The following is a 25,332-nucleotide window of genomic DNA, read 5'->3' as shown; positions in this document are numbered from 1 at the left end:
AGTTTGAGATGTGACCTCTGCAAAATTAGTCAGCCTTACAGGACAATGAAACAAACCCATGAATTCGTTACCAAAGGAAGCGTAGACATGTGCTGAAACATTCACTGATGTTTCACTCAAAGGTTTGGTAGGACAAATCATTTTGCTAACTAGTTGCGAGTTTTGAGTTCATAATAAAACTTACAGACAAAAAAGTGTGACCCGGTTTCTTGTTCCATGACTCAACAATTTGCACAGCTCTAAATATAAAACTGTTGATAACATATCCGCATTTGTTGCAAAGGGAGCGGACTTCGTGCACTGCACCGCGCAACAAGTTGCCTATTTCCAACCATACTGCAAAACCCAACTTTCAAACGATGAGAATCAGGCACAGTTTTTCTCCTTTTTTTCATACCCACATACAAATAAACGTGAAAGCCCATGTTGAAATTATAAATATATTTGTGTTATTTATAATCATGGCACTACACAGTGAAAATCATGTCATTTCGTTTTTCTTGAAAGAATCAGAATAGAATAAGACAGTATTGATACAAACATCCTCTCACTGTCCTACTTAATTCCGTTTCAGTGTGTTTTCAGAAATAATAATCTTAACAATGGTAGCATTAAGTCGCATTGAATAAGCTGTAGAGCTAACAGAAATAAACACTTTTGTCCCAGTTTTGACCTCAGCATGGTGCAAACTCCATTGCAAACTGTGAGCCAACGGAGTAACTCCAGTGGTACCAGTGAAGCCACACTGATACGAGATCAGATCAGACCTACTGCAGAGCATCTGCTACAGCCTAACGAATATAATCATTATACATAGCCCCACTATAGTGCCCCCCATTGCATATCTCAAAGCACTTGAAAAGGATAAATAGTTGTTATGATCTTCATTTTCTAGGCAGTAAAACTGAGGCACAGACAGGGAGTGATTTGCTGAAGGTCGTCTTGCTGATCACCGTTAGATGGGGACAACACCCAGAAGTCCCGAGTCCTGTCCCTGTCCCCTACCTACTGCCCCGTGTTACCCCCTAACACACCCCGGGGAACTCACTCCTGTCTGCCCGAACAATTAGCACAACAGATACAAGAGGTTTGGAACTAACTGTCCGTAAAAGACCATTCGTATTAACTGAGCAAGGCAATATTTTAACCAAGGAGTGTTTTTAAAGAAATAATAGCATTTACAGGAGTTAAATAGATGCTACTTTTTATCAGTCTAATTCTTTTATAATAGCATACAGTCCTTAGATTGTTTACTACTATGTTATTCATTACTTTAAGCCCTCACAGCTATTCTAGATAATACTTTAAATACACAGAGCTTTAAAAAAATATTTCCATTACAAATATTTAAAAAATATACTTATCCTAAAAAGCTGTCCGGCACTATTCCAAAAGTCTCTTGTAATAAATGTCTCTTTTAATTTTAACAAAAATATCTGCCGTTATATAGAAGAGCTCAAGTTTTGATAAATCTATAATACAGTTGGAAACATGTTGGGCCAGACTCCACTCTTGTTTAGAGAGTTGCCAATTTGGATCAGGGTGTTCACTTCAGTTGTGTCACTCTCGTATAATCAGGAGCAGAATATAGCCCTTAGTGTTTTAAAATAACTAAATGGACTGCGTATTGCAACAGTTACTTGTGCCTAGCATTACAGGGAAGGGAAATCCTTTACTTCATTGCGTTTAAAAATGCAAAAGAATGTTATATTTAGTATTTGTGCCATGACCAGAGAGGTGCCAGGCAGCTGCAGTGGATGATTCAGATCTAGAATCGTATTCACTTACAGAAAAAAAAATATTCTTTTGGCTGAATGATGCCTGCAACTGCTGTCGCTAAATGGAAGATGAATGTTTATAGAGAACATTTGTAGAGAGAAAATGCCAACCTTCCTGTAAGGCTTTCTACAATTCTAGGAATCATTTTAATTGCATTTTGTTACTTAGAAAGTTGTATGAGCTTAATAGAATCTCCCACTACTTAGATCTAAGGGGGACACTATTTTAAATTGATTCCTCATTTTCCAGCTGAAATGCCTCCATCCAGCCAGTCCTTTTCGAAGTGCATTTAGAACACGCTATTAAGCACTTACAAGAATCTGCATGTCATCAGAAGGACATCTGGAAGCTGTGACTTAGTCTTTTAAAACACTGGAACTTTTTTTTTTATGCCTTTCCCCTTTTTTCCTCCAATCTTCAAATTTAAATGCAGTGTTTGAATAAGGATCGTAGAAATTAACCCGGTCTCATCACATCAGGTTACATATGTAAGCAAAGCTAACAGTCTCAGATGCAAACTGCGATTCCTAGCTGTGACCGTCATGAGATTAGAACGGATCTTTACACATTGTGATTTCATTTAATTCATGTTTAAAGCTTTTAATCTACTTGTTTTCTTCCTAGACTTTAGCTGATGATCTAGTAACTTATAAACCAAGGAAACTTAAGTATAAGACTAAGTTCAGTCCTCACTGTCGTCTTCATCATCATCGTCATCTTTACTGGGAGCACATCTTTGGAAGCAGTGTACTAGAGTTGCTAAGAAGAAGCTTGACAGAATAGCAGCAATGGAGACTGCGACTCCAGAGAAGATGATGATAAAAAGGTCCGTCAATGACAAACTAAATTTGCATTCACTAAAGCTGACCTCAGATAATTCATTCAGAAAGATTCTTCTGTTTTCTACAGGCAGAGAACACTGGATTTCGTGGAGACCTGCAAAGAAGAGGAAAGGGAAACAAATCAGCAGAATATTGATGAATCCTTCTGTTGCTCTGGTCAGAGATTGAATGGCTGAAGAAAACGTTTAGGGTTAATTCTAACTTTATGAATTTGTACAAAATTCAGGAAAAAATGGAACAAAATCTGTCACTATCCAAAAGCCACACATAACCCCCCTGAGTGGCTCCTGGAAATTAAGTTATTTTACCTTCAGTCCTCCAGGAGGCCAGGTACAGCCTGGGACGATGATTTTGAGGATTAAAAAAAGGGAATGTTGAACCCTGGATGCATCTAAATCTGCAGACCTGGAAGCACTTCCCAGTCAGGATTTGTGTTCAGATGAATGAACACAAATCCTGACTCCAAAACAGGGTAACAGGGACACTGAAGTTCCTTCCACACCTTGGTGCCTTCTACACTACTTTTTCCCATGTAATTCTAAAACTACAGTTGTCTTTTCCTGCTGGCCAAAACAACAGCTGAGGTTTAATGGATGCTTGTTTGTCTATGACCTACTTTCACCTTTTCTCTCTGACTGTCATAAGGACACGCAGACTAGCACATATTATTCCTCCACGCATTACTGAAGAACGCCTGAAGCTGGGTTCTCCATAGTGAAAGCAAAACCATCCAAATTTAAAAACTGGTGCGAATACAGTTTGATACTGGACAGTAAAAGCATACGGTTCACTGCATTTGAGGAACTCCCTCTTCATTCACAACAGGGGAAAATCAGGAGAGTATATTAACAGGGATAAAACGGAACAAATAATGAAGTGAATTAAGTCTGTATGGCTGGTGGCAAGATAGATTTTATCTTGCTATTGAGGATATGCATGCAAAGGGCAAATACAAGAATTGTGTATTAATGACATAAGAACTGCTGATGGTTTACTTGATACACTTTCACTCTTTGCTAATGATCACGGAACGGACTCTCCATTTTTGACTCTGCACCGCACAGGGCGTTTCCATCACACAACTCTACCATATAACCATTATGTCACTTTAAATAACGACTGTGTGATGGTAAGATTTCCTCTGCTTTTGTGAATCCCAGTTTTCTTGTGGCTGAATAGCTACGACATATGAAGTTTTACTATTAAACCCAGGCTCCTAGGGTTAGTAGTGCAAACCTGACCAGTTATCTGGATCCAGCCCAGCTGTTATGTTGATTTGAGAGAGAGTTTTATCGAAGTCTACTATGGATAAACTATCACCCTGACTTACTTGACCTTGTAATGACGATTGTACTAAATTTTGATCCCTAAAAGCCATCCTGTATCTGCCGGATTTGCCTAAAGTTCTGTTGCCTTCCCTCTTTCTCATGCTCCTCTCATTGACAACGTAATAAAAGCTGCCAGCAGAACAGGACAGCAGTCAGCACACCCAAGGCTGAATAGTTTCCTCTAGGCAAACTGCCACCTGAATACACGCTGTGTTTTTTTCTCTGAGCCTGGAGTGCACTGGCGATGTACACCAGACGGTGAGGCAACTCGCTTTGCAGCTCTTTGAAGCCTCCTGTCTATGGCACTGGCCTGGAAGGTAAAGGAGCCACAGGGTTTCAAACATCCTCTGAGAGTTTTGGAAATGTGGAACCTGCAGCATTCATATATATGATGTCTCGCATACAAGCTGACATACCAGAGCACTCGAGCATGCCTGTGACTGCATGGATGGCTAGAGGAAGTACATACTATTGCACTCTATAGCTTGTGATAGAGCCCTCTGTACAAACCTTTCTACTGAAAGTCTTTTCATCAAGACTTGGGAATAGGAATTCTAGGGGTTAATGGGAGTGAGAAGCAAAACGGGACAGAAATGGATATCTTTCTCTATTCAAAACCCTGAGAAAGATGGGAGGAGTAAAAAGCCATAGCTGGACTTCCAAGACTTGTGTCTTTTTAATCAGATTTTAAAAAGCGAACAGTTTTCAATAAATCAACATGATGTTGACAGTAATCAAAGCAGTTACTGCTGTTAGGTAGAAACTCCAAGAAAATTAATGTAACATATCACAAATTCATTTGAAGAGGAAGTTTCTTGCTAATAGGAAAAGATCATTGCAGTATTCTGGCAGAAAAGCCTGGTCCAAATGAATATGGCACCTAAACATAATTCCATTTCACTTGTAGCAAGCACAAGAAAATATAAGTTTCTATACAACTGTGTTTCTGTAAAACAAACCACTAGAATAGCTGTTGAGACCTCATGAGAACTGCTGTTTTCATAGCAGCTGAGCCACGCTTGCAGCATGTCTAAAGAAAGAGTACATAAACAACTCTGCTTTTTCTATTTCTGACCAACTGCAAAAGAAATTCTTTAGAGTCCTCACCTGATAGCTTTTAAAATGACCACTGTGCTGGAGTGACCTTGATGAGCTGGCGTATCAGATCTGGGCTTCCATAAGGAAGCAGAAAGAGAATATATTAGAGAGAGCAAAAAAGACTCCTAAACTCCCCCTATTCTTCTGAGCAGTTCTACAAACTGCATCCCTGGGCTCTAGAAATAACTCAGTATTTTCGTATCTGTCCAGGATCCCAGAGATGGAAAAGTAAGAGCCCACTTACTCATTACCATTACCAAGAGCAGTTTTGCCATGGGTCAAAACTGAGCCTGTAGACTGTGAGCTCTATTCCTATTTCCCAGATGCTTTCAGCTAGCATCACAACACACACAATACGAACTGCAAAGAATCTGCAACATACCAAGTCACTTAGAGGGTATTTTTTGTTACAAGAATCAGTGTACTGTAATGATTTTCACTCTGATTGTACAATAACGAGAAATATAAAAGCTCCTCTCCATGTAGCCAAGGGTACTGGAATCTAGGTCATGTTCTCAAACCAAATAGATTACATGGGAATTTTCTACTTGCTTTATTCTGTGACACTACAATGTGCTAGCTTAGCCTCAAGTTTTTACTGAATTATTAGTCATTGAGAACAATAGATGCCAATAGGCAAAATACAGCACCATAAACCAGGGGCCAGCACAGAGGCCTTGCTAGGTGCCAGCTACAGCTTCAGCCACTCCGCGTGTGCACCATCTTTTCAGCAGGACAGGAATGAACTGATTTCTCCTATCTGCACACAAGGCAGTCTGCTAGAATTGTGCTGGAAGCAGCCAGGAAGGACTGCAGAGCTCGGTGGAAGCACATGCCAGTAACTGAGGGCGAGAGGAACATTTATTAGTCCATCCTGTTCAGCGAATGTTTTTCTTTGCTGTGTCGTGACGCTATTGCAAAACCCAATACAGCTACCAGAAGCTTTTCTTTTGACTCCAAAGAGAATTTGGAACAGATTGTTCATTTGTAACAGCAGTAAGACCAGCAGCTATATCTCTGTCAGCACAAGGAATTTCTCCTCCCAAAGCAGTGCCTATTGCACCAGAGCTTCTAACTGCTTACCTGGAAAAATCATGATCTGAAGGTCACATGCATGTTTGCCTAAGATGACATATGAACATTTCACCTGCTTCCTTCCATAGCAATATGGTACTTTCTTTACATTATTTAAAAGTAGGTTGTCCTTACGACATGAGAATACAGCGTGCATGGAGAACTGGTGTTCTGCACTCCACCTGTCCTACCACATTCACGCCTGGCAAGAGATCCTATTTTGTTCTTTGGGCAGAAAGTAATCCCAGGTCATCGTACATCCTCTGCATGAACAATGAACAAAAGGATGGCTTCTAGGAAGTGACCAGTATTAATTATCGGGCACGTTCTTTTTCGTCTTGGTGATTCCGTTGCATATAGACCGGCTCAATCAAATTACCTGTCCCCACACACAAGACTTCCAGACGACAGGAGAGTGCCATTTAACCTTAGTGCTTAGTGCTCTACTTTCACACTTTTTCCACTTGAATAGTATTACTTTTTTTTTTAAATTTAATTAATAAAAATAATTCTGTAGAAGCTGTTCAATTTATTCTTTAAAAAAAAAATCAGCCAAGCTTCTTGTAAAGGGTATCTCAAAGAAGTTTGATATTTAGTGCTTGGCTGCAGCAAGAAAACCTTTGATGGTAGTTATATTTATCCCATTGCTTCTACAACATGTTCAAAGAGTTGCTTCTTCATACCAAACAAATCTGTAAATGAAATAACAAGTGTGAGCGTGTTATAAATACATAGCTTATGTTATTTTGGTCAGGGCCATCACATTATCTGTAATAACTCCAGCTGTCCCAAGGACAATGTCACACACTGTATCTGAAGAAGCAGGTGTACTATAGTGGCAAGCTGTAATGTATTATTTGCTCTTGAAAAGGGAATGCTTTGAAGTCCCAGTCAAGGGACAGGTGCTCTATTCTATACAGGCTTGTCTCTTAACACTGAAAAAATAAAGCAAGATGAAAATATGGGTCTGCACCCTGAGGAACAGATCATCTAAGCAACATGGGAAGTGTGAAAATGCTGGAATTGTAGAACCATAATGTTAAAAGCAGAGGCACGTTTTTAAAAAGAAAAAAACCCATACATGTGTTTATAAAGAAGTGATGCAGGAGGGTTCCAGGTAGCGTTTATTTCGATGAAATTCCCTCACAGGTTTTAGAACAATATGACTTTGAGATGCCTTATCATTAGAGGATTATAGCTCCACTGAAGTCTAGCACTTAAACCTTGACAATAAATTATAGGCAATTAAGCTGCAGCTGGATCCTAATAAGCACTTTGCATTTGTTTCTGTAAAGATGATGCACAAGCCTGCTTGTCTTGCAGAGTCAGAGGCTGAAATATTTCCCCTATAAAAATGAAGCTCTTAGAAAATGGATGCAGCCTGAAACCAGTCTTTATACAAATAATTCATAACTTCCTTGTAAATTAATGAAAACAGACTGACAATGCTGTAATGCCACAAGTTATAACTGTACTGATCTTCCCCCAAGCGCCACAAAACCCCAGCTACCACGTTTCTCTACCATTCTGCTGGTACTTTGTAGCCATAATTCGACCATGTTTCTCATAGGTACTGTTCGACCAGGATTTTTCAAACAGTACATTGGCTGGATGAGTGCATGGAAATTCCCTGCTCTGGGATCCAACATGAGTTTTCCCTAGACGTGTTGACTGATGAGTATCATATTGTGAGTTTTGTTTTATTTTCCTCCAGCTAAAGACAAGCAGCAAGAGGTATCACTTACTCCAGGTCTACTTGACTCTCTTTTGAAGAACTCCTTGTGCATTTCTGTCTTTGCTTGTTTCTAAAACCTATGCTAACTATCTCTTTTGTTGGAGAATTTCGGAAATTCGTAATTACTTCAATATTAAGGTCTGTCTGTTAACCCTCAGCCTGAGATTTCCCAAATATAATTTTGGATGCTGAGTTTAAAAAAAAAAAAGAAAAAGAGGTCTCAATTCTGTTGGGTCTTTGTAGAGTTCACAAAAACCAGGTATCAAGAGAACTAGTTTCCTAACATTCAGCAATGTCCAATAATATGTGATAATGAAAATGCCCACTGATACATACACCAGTATGTATAGGAAATATATCCAGAAAAATATCTGAAGCCATAAACATTTAAGTGAGCTTCATGCACACATGTTCATTACTATCTATACAATAAATGTAAGAGCACTATAATATGCTATTTCAATTTTTTTTTTTTAAGTAAAATGGACATTTGCGCTTTTGGGTGGAATTTAGCTGTTCTCTCATGGTGCGGAAGGTAGTTGACACAGACTTGAAATGTTTAAATGTGGCATTTTATTTCTTGTTTGGTATTTTGCCTCCAGCTATAGCTCTCTTTAGTCTACTGAAACACTGTCACTAACGTATTAGATGTATTAATCAGCAGTGAGCGGCACTGCCTCTGAAGAGCTGTGCAATTTCATTGGAAATAGCCTCAAGCTATCAGAACAGTAAGGCTTAAAAGAAGCCCGAAGCTTTTTATGGCCAAGTGCCCTAGAGTCTCACAGATCAACATTAAAGGGTACTCAACAGTTTGTCTCCATGCCTAAATATAAAGTTTAACATTAGGTGTTCACATCTGCAAATGCTGTCATCACATTTTCAAATCCGCGAAAGATGGAAGTACTCCAAAAAACCTTAAGATGGAAGAAACAGAGTGAAAAGCCAGTGGCAGTCAGATCATTTTACTGAAAATGACTAGGATATCAAATTATATATTTATACATGTATATATATAGAAACAGATTTGATGTGCTTGTTAGGGAATCTAATTTCTGTTAGGAGTTTCTGCTTGAACAGAGTAAAAGCTGCTGAATATGTGAAATGTCTTAGGGCTTTTAATTCCTTTCCCAAAAAACAGATATTATGTTCTGTACTAGAGATGTGCGAGCATGTGCAGGATACTGGGGGAAGAACTGGATGGCTGTAATGGACAGAACAGCCTGTCCTTTTTAGCAGAAGCTTCCTCTGGTTCTACATTAGCACGCGAAGCTAAGGCAGCCTTCTCTATCATAGCAGATGAATAAATAGGTACTGATAAAAAATGAGAAGTCAAGAGGACTTAAAAAATGCTCAGTTGTTTCACTGGTTTTTAGTTAGGGTAAAAGGTCAAATGAAACCTGTGCTCTCATGTAATTATGACGCTTTGTTTTGAAGACAATGTTTAACGTTTTCAGTGAGCCCAGGGCTACTACAAAGGCCTGGACTAGTGAAGTAAGACATTATTTTATTTACAGAATAAGTTTAGTAATAGATCTTAGATTGGAATGGGATTATAGAAAGAGCCTGAGAAGCAAGAGACAATCACCTCATGGCACAGTCTTTCTAAAGATGCTTACAAAAATCACTCCATTCTTCTCACTACACTGATTCACTTCTGAACCACGTAACAGCTTTCTTTTAGTACTGAACTCAGTCTGAGTTTCCTGTTCCAGAAGTCCGCTTTCAGTCTCATTGTCACCTGCTCTTGCTCTTTTCCTGCCTCCTCGAACTGCCATCCTTCTCTCCTTTGCTTCTGCTTAGACAGTCTATACCTGGAAACATCAAGTTTAGCAGAATTTACCTATCCATCCATATTGAGGAGGTACGAGCTACAGAAGTCTTGAAAGTAGCTAAACAGCATCGGCATCAGTAGTGGCACTAAAAACCCCTTTGAGTATCTTAAAAATGTGTAGTCTTGTGCACACAACTTTCCACAGTGGAGCAACATTTGACCAAATGAAGAGGAAAACATGGTCCTAGCTACAGCCTTTGTGCTGTGACATGGGATTTGCTGCCACTAACGGACTTTCTTCCAGTAAAGTTCTGCTATTACCTTTGTTTAGGACACAGTTCTGCAAGTGGACCCAGTTCTGTCTTCTTCAGGCTTCTTTTACCAGTTCTGCTTCTAGTGGTGTGAACGTAACCGTTAGGGTTCAGGAGGATGGGCACTGACACCATGCCAGCTAATCCTGACTGTGACAGGGAAGTCTAACACTGAGCACCGATCCTTCCTTAAACTTGTGCTTCCTTAATTTCAAACATTCAGAACATCTGCTTCCTTTATTTATCACACGGGCAGCACAAGTCTATTTGGAATTCTGTTGCTGGCCAATTCTGAATGAATTTTTCAAGTCTTTCTGGAAATATCAGTGTACACAGGCTACTCAAAAATGCTCAGTTTAAACCTCATCAAATTGGTAAAAGTCTTTCTAACACTGCTATAAGAGAGGGCAGCAAAATTTTTCATTATTGCAATGGATAGTGGGGAACTTAAGTAGAGTATGTATTAAACACAAAAGGTTGAGAAAACAGCATCGCATCTAGCACAAAAAGCACAGACACCGACTATTTCTTGCAATCCCAGAAACTTTACACAACTTCCCAAAAAGATACTGAGAAGAGAAAAAGTAAAAAGCAAAACGAGGACAAGATGACAGAAAGGAGACACTACAGTCACACTCCAAGGAATACTTAAACTCTAATTAAAAGTAATGTTAAAAATGCATTAGTCATTAGCAAACAAGGTCACAGGCACAGCTGCCCAAAGCATGTTCACAGAAAGTTAAAATCAGCAACAGAGATCTCTACAAAGCACTTCAGTGTGGCCGCTGCGGACTGCTCGGATTTCTTTTTGTAACTTGCATTTTCTCCAAATCCAATCCCTTCATCGAGATGAGACCCTCAGAGGGGTTCAAGAAATGTCTTTTGCAGCGCTATGCACTAATCTGAAACAGCACCTTTCAGCAAAAATGTATTTCATCAAAGCCACTTGTATTTAAACACTGAAATGGAATTGTTCCTAAACCTTGGTTCTGTAGCTCAGGTGCACCAGCGACAACATCCTGCTGGATAAGCCCTGAGTTTCAAACAGTATTACTAAAAAAAGTAGGTTAAGAGATGAGGCAAGAAAGGAAAAGTGCATTTTGAGCCAAGAGAAAATGTGACACAGAACAAGCTCTGAAAGCAGAAGAAAGCCCTTCCAAATACGAGAAATTACTGAGCGTATTTTTGTAGGATTTCCAGCTCCCATTGAAGCAGAAAATGCAAGAAATCTCAAAGGCAAATCTCAAAGTCCTTAGACTTCAATGAATTCAAAATTTTGAAACATTATGCCCCCAAATTATTTAACCTATGATCATCCTTCCCTTTATTCACTACCTCTCTTGCTTTTATTTGTATTTTTCTTAATTTCTTCTGCCACTTCAGAGAACTTCAGTCTTGTCAATTGCTTTTTGTAAAATTCAAGAAGATGGATCACATACAAGCAAGCAGAGGATAGAACATAATAGCACACACCTCAGATACATGATTTCCTTGAATTCTTTGAATAATATGTTTTGGACCAATTTAAACCTTTGTTCTTTCAAGATATTTTTTGTTCTGAGAATTTGCATATCCTCCATGGAGTAAAACCTCCCACGAGGGTTTCTACACCTCTTTTTGAAGGGACAGAGACCTTACAACAATTTTTCTATTTCCAAAAAATTATTCTATATTCTTAATCTCCATGCTCCTCCTAATGGGAAGCCTTCAATGTGAATTATTGGCCACCACGCTGCCGTTCAGGCTTAATAAATGCCTATAAAATCAACATCCTTCTACAGAAAATCTTTAAGTTTTAGAAGTTAACCACATTGGCCCATAGTGAACGCTTCCTCTTCTCTGAGAAAAAGAACAACTGCTCCGTATTATCCACTTATCACCATTCCACTGATCGTCACAGTTCCTTTGTCTACTTTGCACTATAGAAACTAGTTTGTTTTTAATCAATTAATAACAAAATCAGAGGGAAAAAATGTGGTTTGGTTTTGGAGTATGATGAAAATGTTGGTTTTAATATCTTTTTACGAGTATAAAAATATGTTTGCTGTTTTAAAATGCTGGGTTTGATTGAAGGTAAAGTGCTGAGTTTAACTGCAAAACTTTCAGTGCAGTTTCTTTAATAAGTCTGCAAATCTGTCATGCGAAAGTATTCACTTACTGCCAATTAAGCCTTTATTTAGAAGTTTAGGGGAGATGAATAAATGCTGGGATCTGTAAAACGATTCAAATCCCAGCTGTTTGTGTGAAGCGACAAGTCAGATGTGCAAAGGCAGCTCAGCTGGGAAGAGGCTTTCCAGTCAGCCAGGGCAGCAGCAGTACGGACTTTACAAGCTGTTTCTGGGAGCGTGCCAGAAAGAAAACGGACCTGGCTTTTGCAAAACTAACGAGCTGAAGCATGGCTTTTGTTCAGATCACCAAGTTCTCCTGAGGCCTTAATTACAGAGGTAGAGCTTCAGGATCAATTAGTGAGATTTCAGTTCACATTGACAAAAATCCAATTTTTAAATCAACTTGGTATTTCTTTTGCAAAAAAAACCCCCCCAAGGGCAGCTGTGACCATCATCCCATTTTACTGCAGTGCTAAAATTAAAAGGTTGAGCAGTGGCTGGGCTTAGTAACAGTTTAAGTGACTGCTCTCAGACATGCAGACAGGGCGTGTTAAACTATTTTAAGTGTCATTCAAAGTGAGGAATCAAAATGAATGGCCAGAACCTAAATCTGTCAATGTATTTCTCCCAGCCATTTACCTCCTGTTTCTTGCTACCAGTTCCGAATCTCGAGGGACTGCGATGCTCCAGTGACACTTGCAAATTGCAGCCTGGATCCTAGTTCATCCCCAGACTGGTAGGAGCATGCTGCTTCTCTGCTTTGGCATATCCTTTCTTCTCTAACCCATTGCGAAGCAACCCAAGCCAGCGTAAGACACACGACAGTGTACAGAGCTTTTAGTTTCTTTGCAGTGCTTTGTACTTTTCATGAAAGGACCGGGGATCACCGATGCAAGTTCACTGCCATTCACCCTTCCGCAGTTTCACTTCTGAGTAAAGCCAGGTTACAAAGTCTGCCATTTAAAGGCTGGGGAACTTCAATCTGTCATGGAACTGTTCTGTACTGCTAATTATAGTTTATTCTTCAAGAAAACCAATAGAAGAAAAATGCCAGACAACTCCTTTTTCTTTCCTGCCGTTTCCCATTTGTACAGGCCACGTAATGCAAATACTTGAGCTGCTGCAGAATTACCAAGGAAAAGAATGCGGCCTAGATAACTACACTCTTTTCTTGGGCCCTGAAAATGTAACCCTATCTTTTTCTTTTGCAGCATTTCCAGACATAATGCCTGCTGCCCTACTTATCTTGATGTGTTTGCTGCAAGAATACTTCTGCCTGCAGCCTCACAGCAGTGGCACGGGGAAGCCAAGGAGCCTGAATGCTGCATCTTTCAGCGAGCTGCTCTTCCCACGCCTCCCAGGAAAGGCCAGGCCAATGGGGCTTTGGACAACTATAGCCACACAAGTAACGCTAACGTGATTAGTTCCTAATGGGTATAATGCTGCGACATCATTAAAAACTGAAAACTGGATGTAAAATGCATTCAAATCATAATTCTAAGAATTGGTTTTACGCTGACTTTCTAAAAGTTGTTTTGAAAGGGACTCAGTGGCGGCCATATGGTTTTAAAATGTCGCTGAGACAGTTTTTCGTTTTCGGGTTGAGTTTTGCCCTCACCTCGTGAATAATGATTTGGTAGTTTATTAAAGGAGACAGCCAGTTTTTTTTGTGGCAGCAGCTCACAAGCAATGAAAACGCTGACTTGGCACGCTTTTCTGAATCCATGCGCTAGATCTCGCTGACATGACTGGCTGCAAAGATCTCAGGGGACTTGCTCCTGGGAACAAATGCAAATCGTTTGCTTGGGCCATGTCAGGGGGACAGCTCCGATAAAACCAACCATTTGAATATTTGCTCCTTCCCTCCTTGTCTTCCCAAATCAAATCTAACTGAAAGTTTGGAAGATCTGGATGAACTAGTCATTTTTTAGCTATTTGGCTGAAACACAACTGTGGATGAGAGAAAATCCTGTGAGGAAGCATCTCTGAGTTTGCAAGGCACTGGGGAACACCAGCAATGCTATGGGAAAGATCAATCACATGAGATTTCCACATAAAAGTTCAGATATGCTTTAAAACACTGACGGGGGAAAGAGAGACGGGCTGGGACTCCAGCTGAACAGACTCCGTCTGGATAAATGGGAAAGAGCTAGAAATTCTTAAAAGAGATGGAAAGCACAGAGAAGTGAACAGATGTTTAGCACGAGAGATGGGCAAATACTTGGTTCAAATAGAGCAAACTTTAGCTAAAGCATCAGGGAAGGTGGGAGAACAGGCCCAGGTTTGGTTTAGAAAGAATCAAGATGAAAGTTTCACTGAGGCAGACAGGAGAAGACCCAGTGCTTTTTCCTCAAATGACTTTTTCCTTAAAACAGCTGTACCACAGCTAAGAATATTTAGGGCAACCTAGATGAGTATATTGAAAAAATGCTACCCAAGGTCATGAGCATAGGAAGAACGTGAACAACTGACTATAGACTCTGATGATTGAGAGAGGAGAGAGCAGACTCTGAAATCTGTAGGCTGTTTTTTCTCCCTTTCTGCCTGAATTCAAAGTCACCCGACCTCAACCCATTCTTCTGAGCTCTTCTCCACCAGCCTTTCAGCTCTCACCATCTTCTGCAGAGACATCCCCCCTCGGACACAGCCCAGACGCCAGTGATTTCATGTTGGGCGCTGCTTGTATACCCTCTGTAGCCCCTACAAAGTTTTTGTGCTCCACGCAGTTTGCCTCTGCGAGCAGCTGGGTGGCTCAATGGCACGGGTTTATGCCCTCGTGCTTGTCTGGAGGCATGAACTGTGAGATGATCTCCTGCTAAAGCTGGATTAAGAGAGGCTTTGGGGTCGGGTGGGAAATAAGACTTGGGATTCCCTACGCATGGCAGTCTTAATACTCCCCACCCATGCTTTTTTGAAAATTACTGGCCCAAATACCAGAATTATATATCCTGCATTTTAGGGTGCTCCAGAGCCATTTCAATTTATTTCTAATATTGGAAGCAGTGTTATTTTAATGAAAAGAGATAAAATCAAGCTACTGAAGAGAGTTTCAAACATGGGGCATCACAACAAAATACTTCCAGGAAAGGGTTGACAACCACAATTGCATAAAATGGGGATTTAACTCTTCTGTAGCAGCTTTATAGCTGATCAGTAAAACGAGAAAAATCAGTTCTCCCAAGAAGCTGGCACAGAATGTTTAGCCGCTCAAAGGGCTTATTGCAGAAAATATATTTACCAGAGAGAAAATGAAGTCTGGAAGAGAACCAGCTCTGGGCTGAACGAATTTGAAAAGGCTCTTTCACTGCCTGTGCAAGTTTAGTGTATAAATCAAAATTATTAGGGCTTGATTTTTACATTTTATTTCTTAACTGGGAGGAGGACCTGCTGCTAAAAAGAAGTCAACATCATTTTAATGGACTCATTTGCCGAAAGCATGCAATTACAGTGTGACCAAAACGCAGTTTGGGTCACTGCAGGCAGCACACAGACAATTTGACCAAGAACCCTCCTTCCCTCCAAGACACACAGACAGAGAAACGTACATACTGCACTGTAAGGCACCGAGCTTTACCTTTCTGGAGCTTAGATGCATTGTCCTGTATCCAGCTGAAAAGATTGGCAAAGTCACAGTCACAGACCCAAGGGTTGCCCTCTAAGCGTATAGTCCGCAGGGAGGGAAGCGCTTCTAGGGCTGCCACATTTAGGCTTTGTAAGTTATTGTCATTCAGTTCTAACACTTGGAGCTGTTCCAGGTTCTCAAAAGCAGCCTCATCCACATCCACCAGGTTATTGTTTCCAAGGCTCAATTTTATCAGTTTTTCTGCTGATTTGAATATCCCAGCATCAAGCTGTGTTAAATTATTGTAGCTTAAGTCTAAATACACCAGTTTGGTAGAACTGCTAAAAGTGCCCTCTTCTAAAGAGGTGAGGGAGTTATTCCTGAAGTCCAAATAGACTAGATCTCCATAAAATATAAAGAAATCGGCTGGTATCGCCTGAATGTTGTTATCAGCTATTAGAAGTTTCCGTACATCCAATGGAAATGGATTAGGAACACTTGGGAGTCCTTGATCCCGGCAGTCTATGGTGTGGTAGTCCATACAGCTACAGACAGCAGGGCAAAAATGACCCACGGGTAAGAAAAGCAGGCAGACAAAGACAGAAAAAGGCAGAAGGCAGAAAGGAAAGCATGGCAACATCGTCAAGGATTTGAAAGCTGTGATGAGCACCACTTCTAAGAGAAAGACATTTTGCTCAGCTGAGCGGCAGTGCCTGGTACTGGTGTGTGTGTGTGGTTGTATCCAGGAGATCACATATCATCACAGATCCGATAGCAGCAGGCTGGGGAGGGGGCAGGGAGAGTGACTGAAGGAAAGAGGGAGGGAGGCAAATGTGAGGATTTACACTGTCAGAATATTATAATGCTGTACAGTGTAAGGGAAAGCGATGATTGGGTAAACGGAGGATCTTTCAAAGGACTCCCTTTTGTGAGCTAAAAAAAGCCGAGAGCCTGTTTGCATATTTGCTGTATATTCCAGCAAACGGGAAATCACACCTGATCCTGTGACTCTGACAGCAACAGCTCATGCTTAAAAAGCCCTTCAGGTAATAAACCCTGATGAAATCAGTTATTTTGTTTCTTCCCGGGAGCCTACATCAAGGTGACCAATACCCTCCAGAAATGCAGGCGAGGGTCAGGGAAGTGTCCTGGTTGACTGCTAAGGGCTTTTTTCCCTTTCACTTGTAAAACAGGGAGCAGAAGAGCAGCAGGGGGGGAGCCCAAAGACAAGGAACGCTGACTTCTGGATGGCTTCTCAGCTTTTAGAGCAAGCATGTTAACAGTATTTAAATATGACTCGTTATCTTTTAACCAAGAAGTATAACCTCCTGTAGCAACAAGGAATATGGTCTCAAAAGTGTGGGTTTTCTTCCTTCCTGTTTTAATGACCAAACCAGCTACTTTCTAATGTCTGTTGGGCCACATAAAAATGCAAATAGTGGATCAAATCTTCAGCTTGTTAAAAATGAAGATATTTTCTTTATTTTCAGGGGGCTGAAATCTTTGACAATCAATCTGACTGTCTCCCATAGGACAGCAGAGATGATTTTGCAACAAGGCATCTGTGTTTTTCTGGAATCCCCAGATCCACACCCAGAAAGGCAAGTCCTCTGCCAGCTGCAGGCTTAACTTTTAACTCCATCCCTCCCTCCTTATGCACGCCGTGTAAGCAGGCAAAAACAGCACTGTAGTGCTTGGGCCACACCTATGCGCTATGAGGGAAGATTTTTCTAACGAGACAGATTGTACTTGGGTGCCCGTGTCCGGAAGATCAGAGCACAAACTCAGACACCTTTGGAAAGCTCATTCCTAGGTCAGAGACACCAGTAATCTCGATTTAAGGTCATATTTCATAACTGAATTTGGAGTATCTTTCATCCAGGACTGGGTACAAACATTTCCTCCTAAGATAGCCTATCCTCCCCAGATACCTGCACTTAAATACTGGAGCAGCATTATCATCTCCTCCTGTAAGTGTGTAGAGACATTGAACTGATGGGAGAGAGCCAGATTGTTCTCAATAGCGCCCACTGACAGAAGAAGAGGCTACGGGCACAGACTAAAAACCATCTGAACACAAGAAAACAGTTCTTTTTTACTGTGAGGGTGGTCAGACACTGGAACAGTTGCCCAGAAAGGTTGTGGAGTCTCCATCTGCAGAGATATTTGAAACCCAACTGGACGCAGCACTGGGCAACCTGCTCCGACTCTGCTGGCGCAGGGGGATCAGACTAGATGATTTCCAGAGGCCCCTTCCAACCACAGCAATTCTCTGAACTGCTGTCAGGAGTGAACATGCCAGGAAGGGTTATACCTTTGAACACCTCTCTCACTTTTTGCAATATACCTTCTTTCTAATTCATAGGTCTTTTAGCTAAATCACCTTGAGCCAGCCTCCAAATCCCTACCATAAACACACATCCTGCTCCAGGTGTCTGTCTCTCCCGTCTCGAATTACTTTTAAAACACCACCCAGAAAGAAGTGGGCACAGCTGCCTCTATAAATCACTAGGGCAAAGCCCAATTAATTCCTGAGATGATTATTTAAAATATTTACCTTTAAATTACAGAGGAAGTGGAATTTTGATAGGCTACCTCTGAATAAAAAAACCATGCAAAATAACACTTGTGGTCAGGATTCAATGAATCAGCATCAACAAGTAACTGCAACTGGTATTTCTCAGGCAGAATTGATGCTTTTTGAACTTTTAAGGCCATATCTTGCAAACACTTGCTCCTGCTGTAATTTGCTGTTTTTCTGCCCCTAATTCAATTAAGACTTTAAGTCAGAGATAAAGCTGATCCTAACACAGGAGAGCAGAACTGACTTGGTATCCTGTAGTAATGATAACTTTGTATAGAGAGATGTAGCTCTCCATTTAGTGAAGTCATCAATACACAGGACTTCAGGGCCCCTATGGCTCCTCCTATGCAGAACCACCCTTTTTCTATCAAATGTACAGAATCAGACTCTGACATTTTCTTTTCAAAGATTCCTCAGCATTATTATGCCTGTTTCACAGATGGGAGACTACAGACAATAAGGCACAATTTGTGAGAGATCCAAGAACACGTTCGTGGCAGGGGGACGAACAGGACTCAGCTTCCCTAAAAATGCCACCAGCCCTTGCTGAAACTTCCACTCCTTTCTGTAAGAAACAGAGCTTCCTTTTGCTTAGCTGCTCATGTGCGTTCTTTACGTATTGCCCCCTGTAGGGGAAGCACTATAAGCAACACTATCTTCACAGCTTATTCTGCACACTCATGTGCACTTTGCAGTTTCCGCGCAGACTCTGCAGGGCTTTCCTGTCCGAGATGTTTGTGAAGGGGTTGGCGGGAGACTAGGGATCACTATCAGGCTCTGGATATTTTGAGACAGGTATCCCGTAGGTTCGTCAGACATCAGCCCAGCTCCCACAGCATCCAGGCAAACAGAGTTTCACTGCCAACACGTAACAGCACTGAGCTTCAGCGATGCCAGTCCAGCTCCAGTGCTTGCCATCACAGGCTGCCTGCCACGGTCTGACACCTTTCTCTTGCTGTCTCTGATTTCGGAGAGCTTCTTCCTGACTTGTCTTTCTCTGTATAAAATTTCCCGGGTCATTTTGTCTGTTCAGCTTTATTCATTAGCTACCGCTTATTTCAGTACCTCATCTGTTTCCCACACAGCACAGAAATTGTCTTGAATCTTTTTGAAGCTTCATTCACTTGTCAGGCGTTTCAGGCAATTTTGGATAGCAGGAAGGGAGATTCTGCAAAGCTTTCTATCTAATAAGATATTAAAGCTTTACTTCTTTAATCTTTTATTTGCATTAGTCAGTTACAGTAACCTGTACTACTAAAGAAAGGGTTTCGCCTGCTATCTGCTAAGTGCACAGCACCCTCTTGTGCCCTACAGGACAGTGGTCATTCCACAACCGTTCTGCTCTCTTCCGATAAGCTATTGGCAAGTTTTACCCTACTCCTACAGTTTACCCATACTCTCAGCGTCACTTCTTCTTCTTCCAGTGGCCTACTAAAGAAACCTCAATCCCTCCATGCAAGAAAATAAAAGCAATAACCCAGGTGGTGTTCTTCTGTGCTATTTTTAGGGAGGCGTATGGCAAGAGAGCAGAGGTGTCCCAGAGCAAGACTAACTAATGCATAGACCTCAGCAGGGAAGCAAATGCAAGGAGAAAAGCAAACTTCTGATTGCACTAAGTCAGAGGAGCCAAATTAAAAACCTACTGTATTCTGCCGCTCCTGACATTTGAATTTCCTTCTTTTCCTTCACGCTTTCTGACTATTTGTTACAGTAACAGGGACACTAGATCATACATTGTCAACCACCTATAAGATCTGCATTATTTTTTTTTTGGAGGAAATTTTAATGTACATCACAGTAGATAATCCATATCAGGACTTTCTTTGGCTTCAGCTGACACTATGGTAAAAGACAAAATTGCTCCAGTGAGTAGTCTCAGAAATAAAGATTAGTTTATAATCTATGCTTCTTTAGCACTCCCAAGCAAAGCCCTCCTAGTTTTCTCACCTGTTATCCAAAAATATGTCAGGACTAAATTTTATTTCATATAATTTTGAAAAAGCACAAGCTTCCCGATGAGAAACTGATGGCAAACAAAAATCAAATATTCTTCTCTCCACACAGATGGGATCCCACATAGATCAAATCTCAACTATCAGCTCATTTATCTCTGATCCCGGCTTCCAGGCTGCCCTAAGGCAAGAGGGACAGGATGGGTTTGAAAAACACGCTTGTAAAACAAACAGGGTAACAATTTCACAATTAAAGAACTGCGGAGGAGTTTGTGTTGAATTCTTTTGTGGAGACTGAGGAAACAGAAACAACTTCTCTCCATACCTCCCAGTTGTAGGAGGTGAGTAAGCACAACAGTAGGCAGGCTTTGGACTAAACCAACATAGATTAGGCTCTTCATTCCTTTAATTTTCTATTCATGATACAACTCAGAGAACCTTCTAAAATAAAACAGGGAGTGACAAGCCTGGTCCTGGATCTTTGGTGTGCCTGCAGTACTGTATCATGGCAAGCAGTAGGAAACTAACAGAAAAACCATTCACTTCCTTGCCTGTGAAGTAAGAAATAGCTTTGCGGAAAAATGACAGAGGTTTAATCTTCCCGTTAGAAACCTCCAGCCCTCCCCTTAAACGTGCTCAAAACTTCCCAAAATAATTTGAGTAATGGAAGAAAAAGAGTAATCATAGTACAGACGCACATGAAGGATTCAGATCTCGGCCCGTAAATCCTTACTTACAAGAGAATGAAACTGGAAACTGTCCATCCTCGTTCATATTTGTGAACAGCTAATTGAGCATATTTTTCCATGAAGGAAGTTATTATTCCAGGCTTATGCTTCATTGAGTTAAGGTACATGTCATGTCCAAGGCTGCTGTGCCAGGTGCACATAATGATTGCAAAGGGTTTTCCTCCTCATTATCATACATTAGCAATGTGTCATGGGAACCAATGTTAAAACTTGAATGACTAAGAGTATGTTAATCAATTAAACACTGAAATCAAGTGCTAAACAACATCTCTGAACAGAAGTCCCATTTCTATTCAGGTATTTTACCATTTTGGCTTCAGTGCTTTTTTCTTTTGAGAAAAATCTTCCCTTGCTATGATCAGGCATGTTTTTATGAGTGCAGTTAAGGGGCAGCTTTCGGCAGTTTCCCCCCAATCTTACATCTAGGGAGGCCTGAAAAAGCAAAAGTGAAAAAGGGTATATTCCTTTGACTTACAATTTATGAGATGATACAAACTGTGAAGTGAACGGAAGCTTGTATTACACCTGCCCAGTCCTTCACTGCTGCTGTCGCTGCTGCCGACATGCCGCTGGGAGGGAAATTACATCAAAATTAATCAACATGGCAGCAGCAATGATTGAATTTGAAAACTTTAGACATTGCAGTTCAGCAGCCAAATGAGACCAGCCAAAACCCATCAAAAGACTTCCGTCATCTGCTCCAGACAACGTGGCTTAGGCGGACGTGTGGTCACGATCTTACTGTAAACCATTTACAACCACTAAAAGCACTCACAAGAGATGGAATGGTGTAAATTACATTTTGTTTTTCCCTCAGGAAGGAGTGTGTATCCAGCCACTATAGCGTAGTCAACCGCTTGCCCTCTACATAGTTTATATACTGGTCCAGAATTACCACAGCTTTAAAGCAAATGAAAGGGGACTAAAAGTGAAAGTTCTTCTAAACTGTTGAATGAAGACATGCTCATGTATATCCACTGCTACTCTTGTGTGTTATAGTCACAAGTACAGCTGGCCTCAGGTTTCTTCTCAAACGCTATTTATCTGGTCAGAGTGACCAATGGGTCAGTCAAGATCTGAAAACTCCAGGGAGACCAGAGATTCTTTAGAAGTCCAGAGTTCCTAAAAAAAATATAGGTAAGAAATCCAACATAGGATTTGTAGAGGAAAATTTATGAAAGTCAGTGACTTCAACATAGCAGTTGGAGATGAACATAGCTTTCATATCTGAAACTTGTCTCAACCTGTAGCTAAGTTTCCAGCAGTGAGGCTAAACAGAGTAAGAAGTTTGTGCAAATTCTCAAACCCCAAGATACCACAAAATTCTTCCAGCTCTGATGTAAAGCTAAATAGAATGTTAGTTTTAACCCATGACTGCCATTATAAACACGGCATATTTGCTTCAAAAGACAGGAAACTAATAACTGTCAGGAACTGATTTCCTCCAAATCGTCCACTCCACACTCATTCCTTCTAGCCCTTCTACAGGAACAACTGGGAAACACTTTATCACAGCATCCAGAGGGTGAAGGCGCCACTGGGCCATCTGGCTGAGCAGAGGGTAAAGTGTGACAAATGGTGTACGTTCTGGTGAAAAGGAGGTGGGTTTTCCTTTCCTGTAAGGAAGGAGAACCAGAAATTAATCTGAAATATCTGTGAAGCAAATTTGTATTCCCTCAGTAGGAAGTCTACCCTTTTAATTTGTACTCTGTGCCACCTAGAAAACCCTTCGGAGAGTTCTCTTTGTTCTAATGAACAGCAAATAGATTTACAGCAATTAAAACAGTTGACAGCTGATGTTTATAAAGACACCGCATCTATATTCTTTGAGTATAAAACCCCTCCAGATCATTAGGCCTGCATGGTACAGCAGACAGTAAAAAAAACCAAACAACCCCCAACCACCAAAAACCCCAAAACACTTGGATTCATTTTGCCATTAACATCGTAACGTTAATGGGCTGAATGTCTTTTCCAGGTCAAAGATGGCGCACTTCTGAGGATTTTATGCAAATTCATACCAAATATACACCCAGCAACAAAACAGTTCCATTTACAAAGGCACGGCTCATTTAATTGGAGGTCGAAGTCTTTTAATGACTCTTCAGTTTGCTTTGATAAAGGGATTTCGCAAAGCCATTACAAGCTACCTTCCTTGGCTTAGTATTAATTTCACTTATTTGATGTGGTGCAAACTAGTCACAAAAGGGGAAAAAACCAGGCTAGATCTTTTTTTCTAATGCAGAGAGAAAAAAACCCAAGACAAATCATTTGTGCTTACTTTCCTTCTCCCGTCTACGGTACGGCCTATTGCTGCATACGCTTCATGGATTTAAATATGCAGAAAGCATCTTTGCGTCAGCGGGAATTTCATGAGTGGCAGAAATAATGGAAATAATTATTACAACCCTCCCTGTTGCCCTTTACCGTAAAAATACGTCATGAAACATATAACTAAGTGCTTAAAAGATCAGACTGCAATTTCAAAATAGGGCTTGAAAACTGCCCTTTGAAGTGCACGGCACGGTCATTAAATTACATGCACCATTCCCGCAAGTGTGCAATTCCATATTTTACAGGTTAATTCTAAACAACTGGCTTTCTGCAAAATAAGTACTCCACAAAAATGCATCCCTCTCTGCACTGGAACCATACAGCACTAAGTCCAAAGGGACAACAAACAATAGATTTGGACTTGAGGCAAGACGAGGAACACTAGGATCTCACAGTATGTTCAAACGGAAGAAAACTGGCAGGGCAGGGCAAACGCCAAATGTGCGTTTGTGTGTATGTGTCTGTATCGGAATGAATGCACCTGCAGCTCCCTTTTTTTTTTTTTTTTAAAATCGAATACAGGAAATCCAGAGAGGGCAATCTAGTGGAAAGAATGGAAAGTTTGGCCCTTACGCTTTATCTGTAGAGCTCTTTCTGTCATCCTTTTTAATCCTATGTTAAATAAATCAAATTTCCTTTCTAAATTAGAGGAACACCTAGTTCTTTTATATCTACACACAGAATAAAACAAAACAAAAAAAAGGTGACACAAAGATCCTTGAACCAATGGGATGAAACCCCCGATGCAAAGGACTTGTTTTTACCTTTAAAGTATAAAGCAAAGTCTGAAAGGCCCATACACTTTACTGTATGCAAAAAATGTTTGCAAGATGACAAAAATTCATTATAGTTACCAATCTCTTGGCATAACTGAGGCATCTACAGTCCTGTTCATGGTAAACAGTCCCGGTCACTCACTTATCTTCATTCTAAAGCGATCTCTCTATCCTCTTACAAGTTTCCCTGGCTATACAGAAGTATAGTGTCCCTTAGGGAACGCAGCGTATTTTGACTTAATGCCTTCTGACATTTCACTCGCCTTGTTAATAAGATGGGTGAAATGTCAGGTGAAATTATATCAACGAGTGCAGCAGGCCCCAAAAGGGAAACGTTTGGAGCCCTGCAATACTGCCTCTAGATTTGCTTTTCAAAATCATGTTGATAACCAATGCTAATTATTACAATGACTAGCTTTCATAATTGCTTCAGAAATTACTTACTTCACAGACAACAAATTGGGGGTTCTTCTCTGGTACTCAGTTACATCAGACGTAACCTCCAGAATTTTATTATAGTCACACTTTGAACAGTGCATTAGTAATCCCTAGCACAGCTGCTCTCTTTAACATAACTTCTTTCAACCTACGAGCTGATACCGCAGTGGTACGTAGTAGTTTTAAATACTAGAACTTCAGCAGGACCCTTAGGATTGGGAGGTGGAGGTGTCGCAGTACATGGCTGCACAGCTCTGGCACCCAGGAGTTGTCCCACTCCACGACATAGTGCTGCCGTGCAAGGGGAACTCACTGCCCTTCATCAGGAGGCATATCTGTTTTGTGTACATAATTAATTTTTGGATTAACTCCTTCATACATCTTCTACAATTTGGGGGGCTGCCTCATTCCAGTAACAATAAAGCAGAGAGATATCACCAAAAGAAGGTAAAATGCACAATTTCCTTCCTGGGGAACGTTAGTGAAGTTAATGAGCATTACTGCTGGCAGTATTCAGAGTGTGGAGTTCTCAGCCATCACAATCCCTGGCTCCACATCTTTTTTTTTTTTCTTTAGTAATATAAAAATAAATCAATCAATCTCACAAAAATGGAGTAAGTGAAGTCTCCTAAATCTCAACTTTGAAGGGAACCCAGAAGAAAAAGTATGTTTGCTTCAGGCTCTTGTAAATTTTTCAGGAAGTTAATGGCACAGAAGATGAATATGGTAAAAATATTGCTCACGTGGTAACACGTACTATATTCTCCATCTTCTCAGGCTGTGCTATAAGCAAAAAGATATTTTTAGGGACCATGGAATGGCTGCAGACTAAAAATAGAGAAGCCAAAAATGTCCAAAATCCCACTTTCAACAAAAAACTAAAATGGGAAA

At 40.7% G+C, this 25,332-nt stretch overlaps 1 protein-coding gene across 1 annotated transcript; it reads right to left on the bottom strand.

The window, feature by feature from the left end:
- Positions 1 to 455: 455 nt before the first annotated feature.
- LRRC38 (leucine rich repeat containing 38) lies at positions 456 to 16,409 on the bottom strand. The gene is made up of 2 exons (XM_063353547.1): positions 15,621 to 16,409; positions 456 to 2,715 (listed from the first exon to the last, which is right to left on the bottom strand). Exons 1-2 carry the CDS (start codon positions 16,246 to 16,248, stop codon positions 2,462 to 2,464), a joined length of 882 nt encoding a protein of 293 aa, XP_063209617.1. The 5' UTR covers positions 16,249 to 16,409; the 3' UTR covers positions 456 to 2,461.
- Positions 16,410 to 25,332: the final 8,923 nt, after the last annotated feature.

Source organism: Chroicocephalus ridibundus, chromosome 16, assembly GCF_963924245.1.
Source record: "Chroicocephalus ridibundus chromosome 16, bChrRid1.1, whole genome shotgun sequence".
NCBI classification, from domain to species: domain Eukaryota; kingdom Metazoa; phylum Chordata; class Aves; order Charadriiformes; family Laridae; genus Chroicocephalus; species Chroicocephalus ridibundus.
The sequence above is the reverse complement of the archived record's forward strand: the minus strand, read 5'-3'. Positions and strand labels throughout refer to the sequence as shown.

What these genes read in the sequence shown, in the direction of transcription:
- LRRC38 (XM_063353547.1), bottom strand. Translation starts at nt 16,248, where the DNA reads ATGTTGCCATGCTTTCCTTTCTGCCTTCTGCCTTTTTCTGTCTTTGTC. An exon ending in TGCATCTAAGCTCCAGAAAG is followed by an intron (nt 2,716 to 15,620) that starts GTAAAGCTCGGT and finishes TCTTCTTTGCAG; the next exon opens with GTCTCCACGAAATCCAGTGT.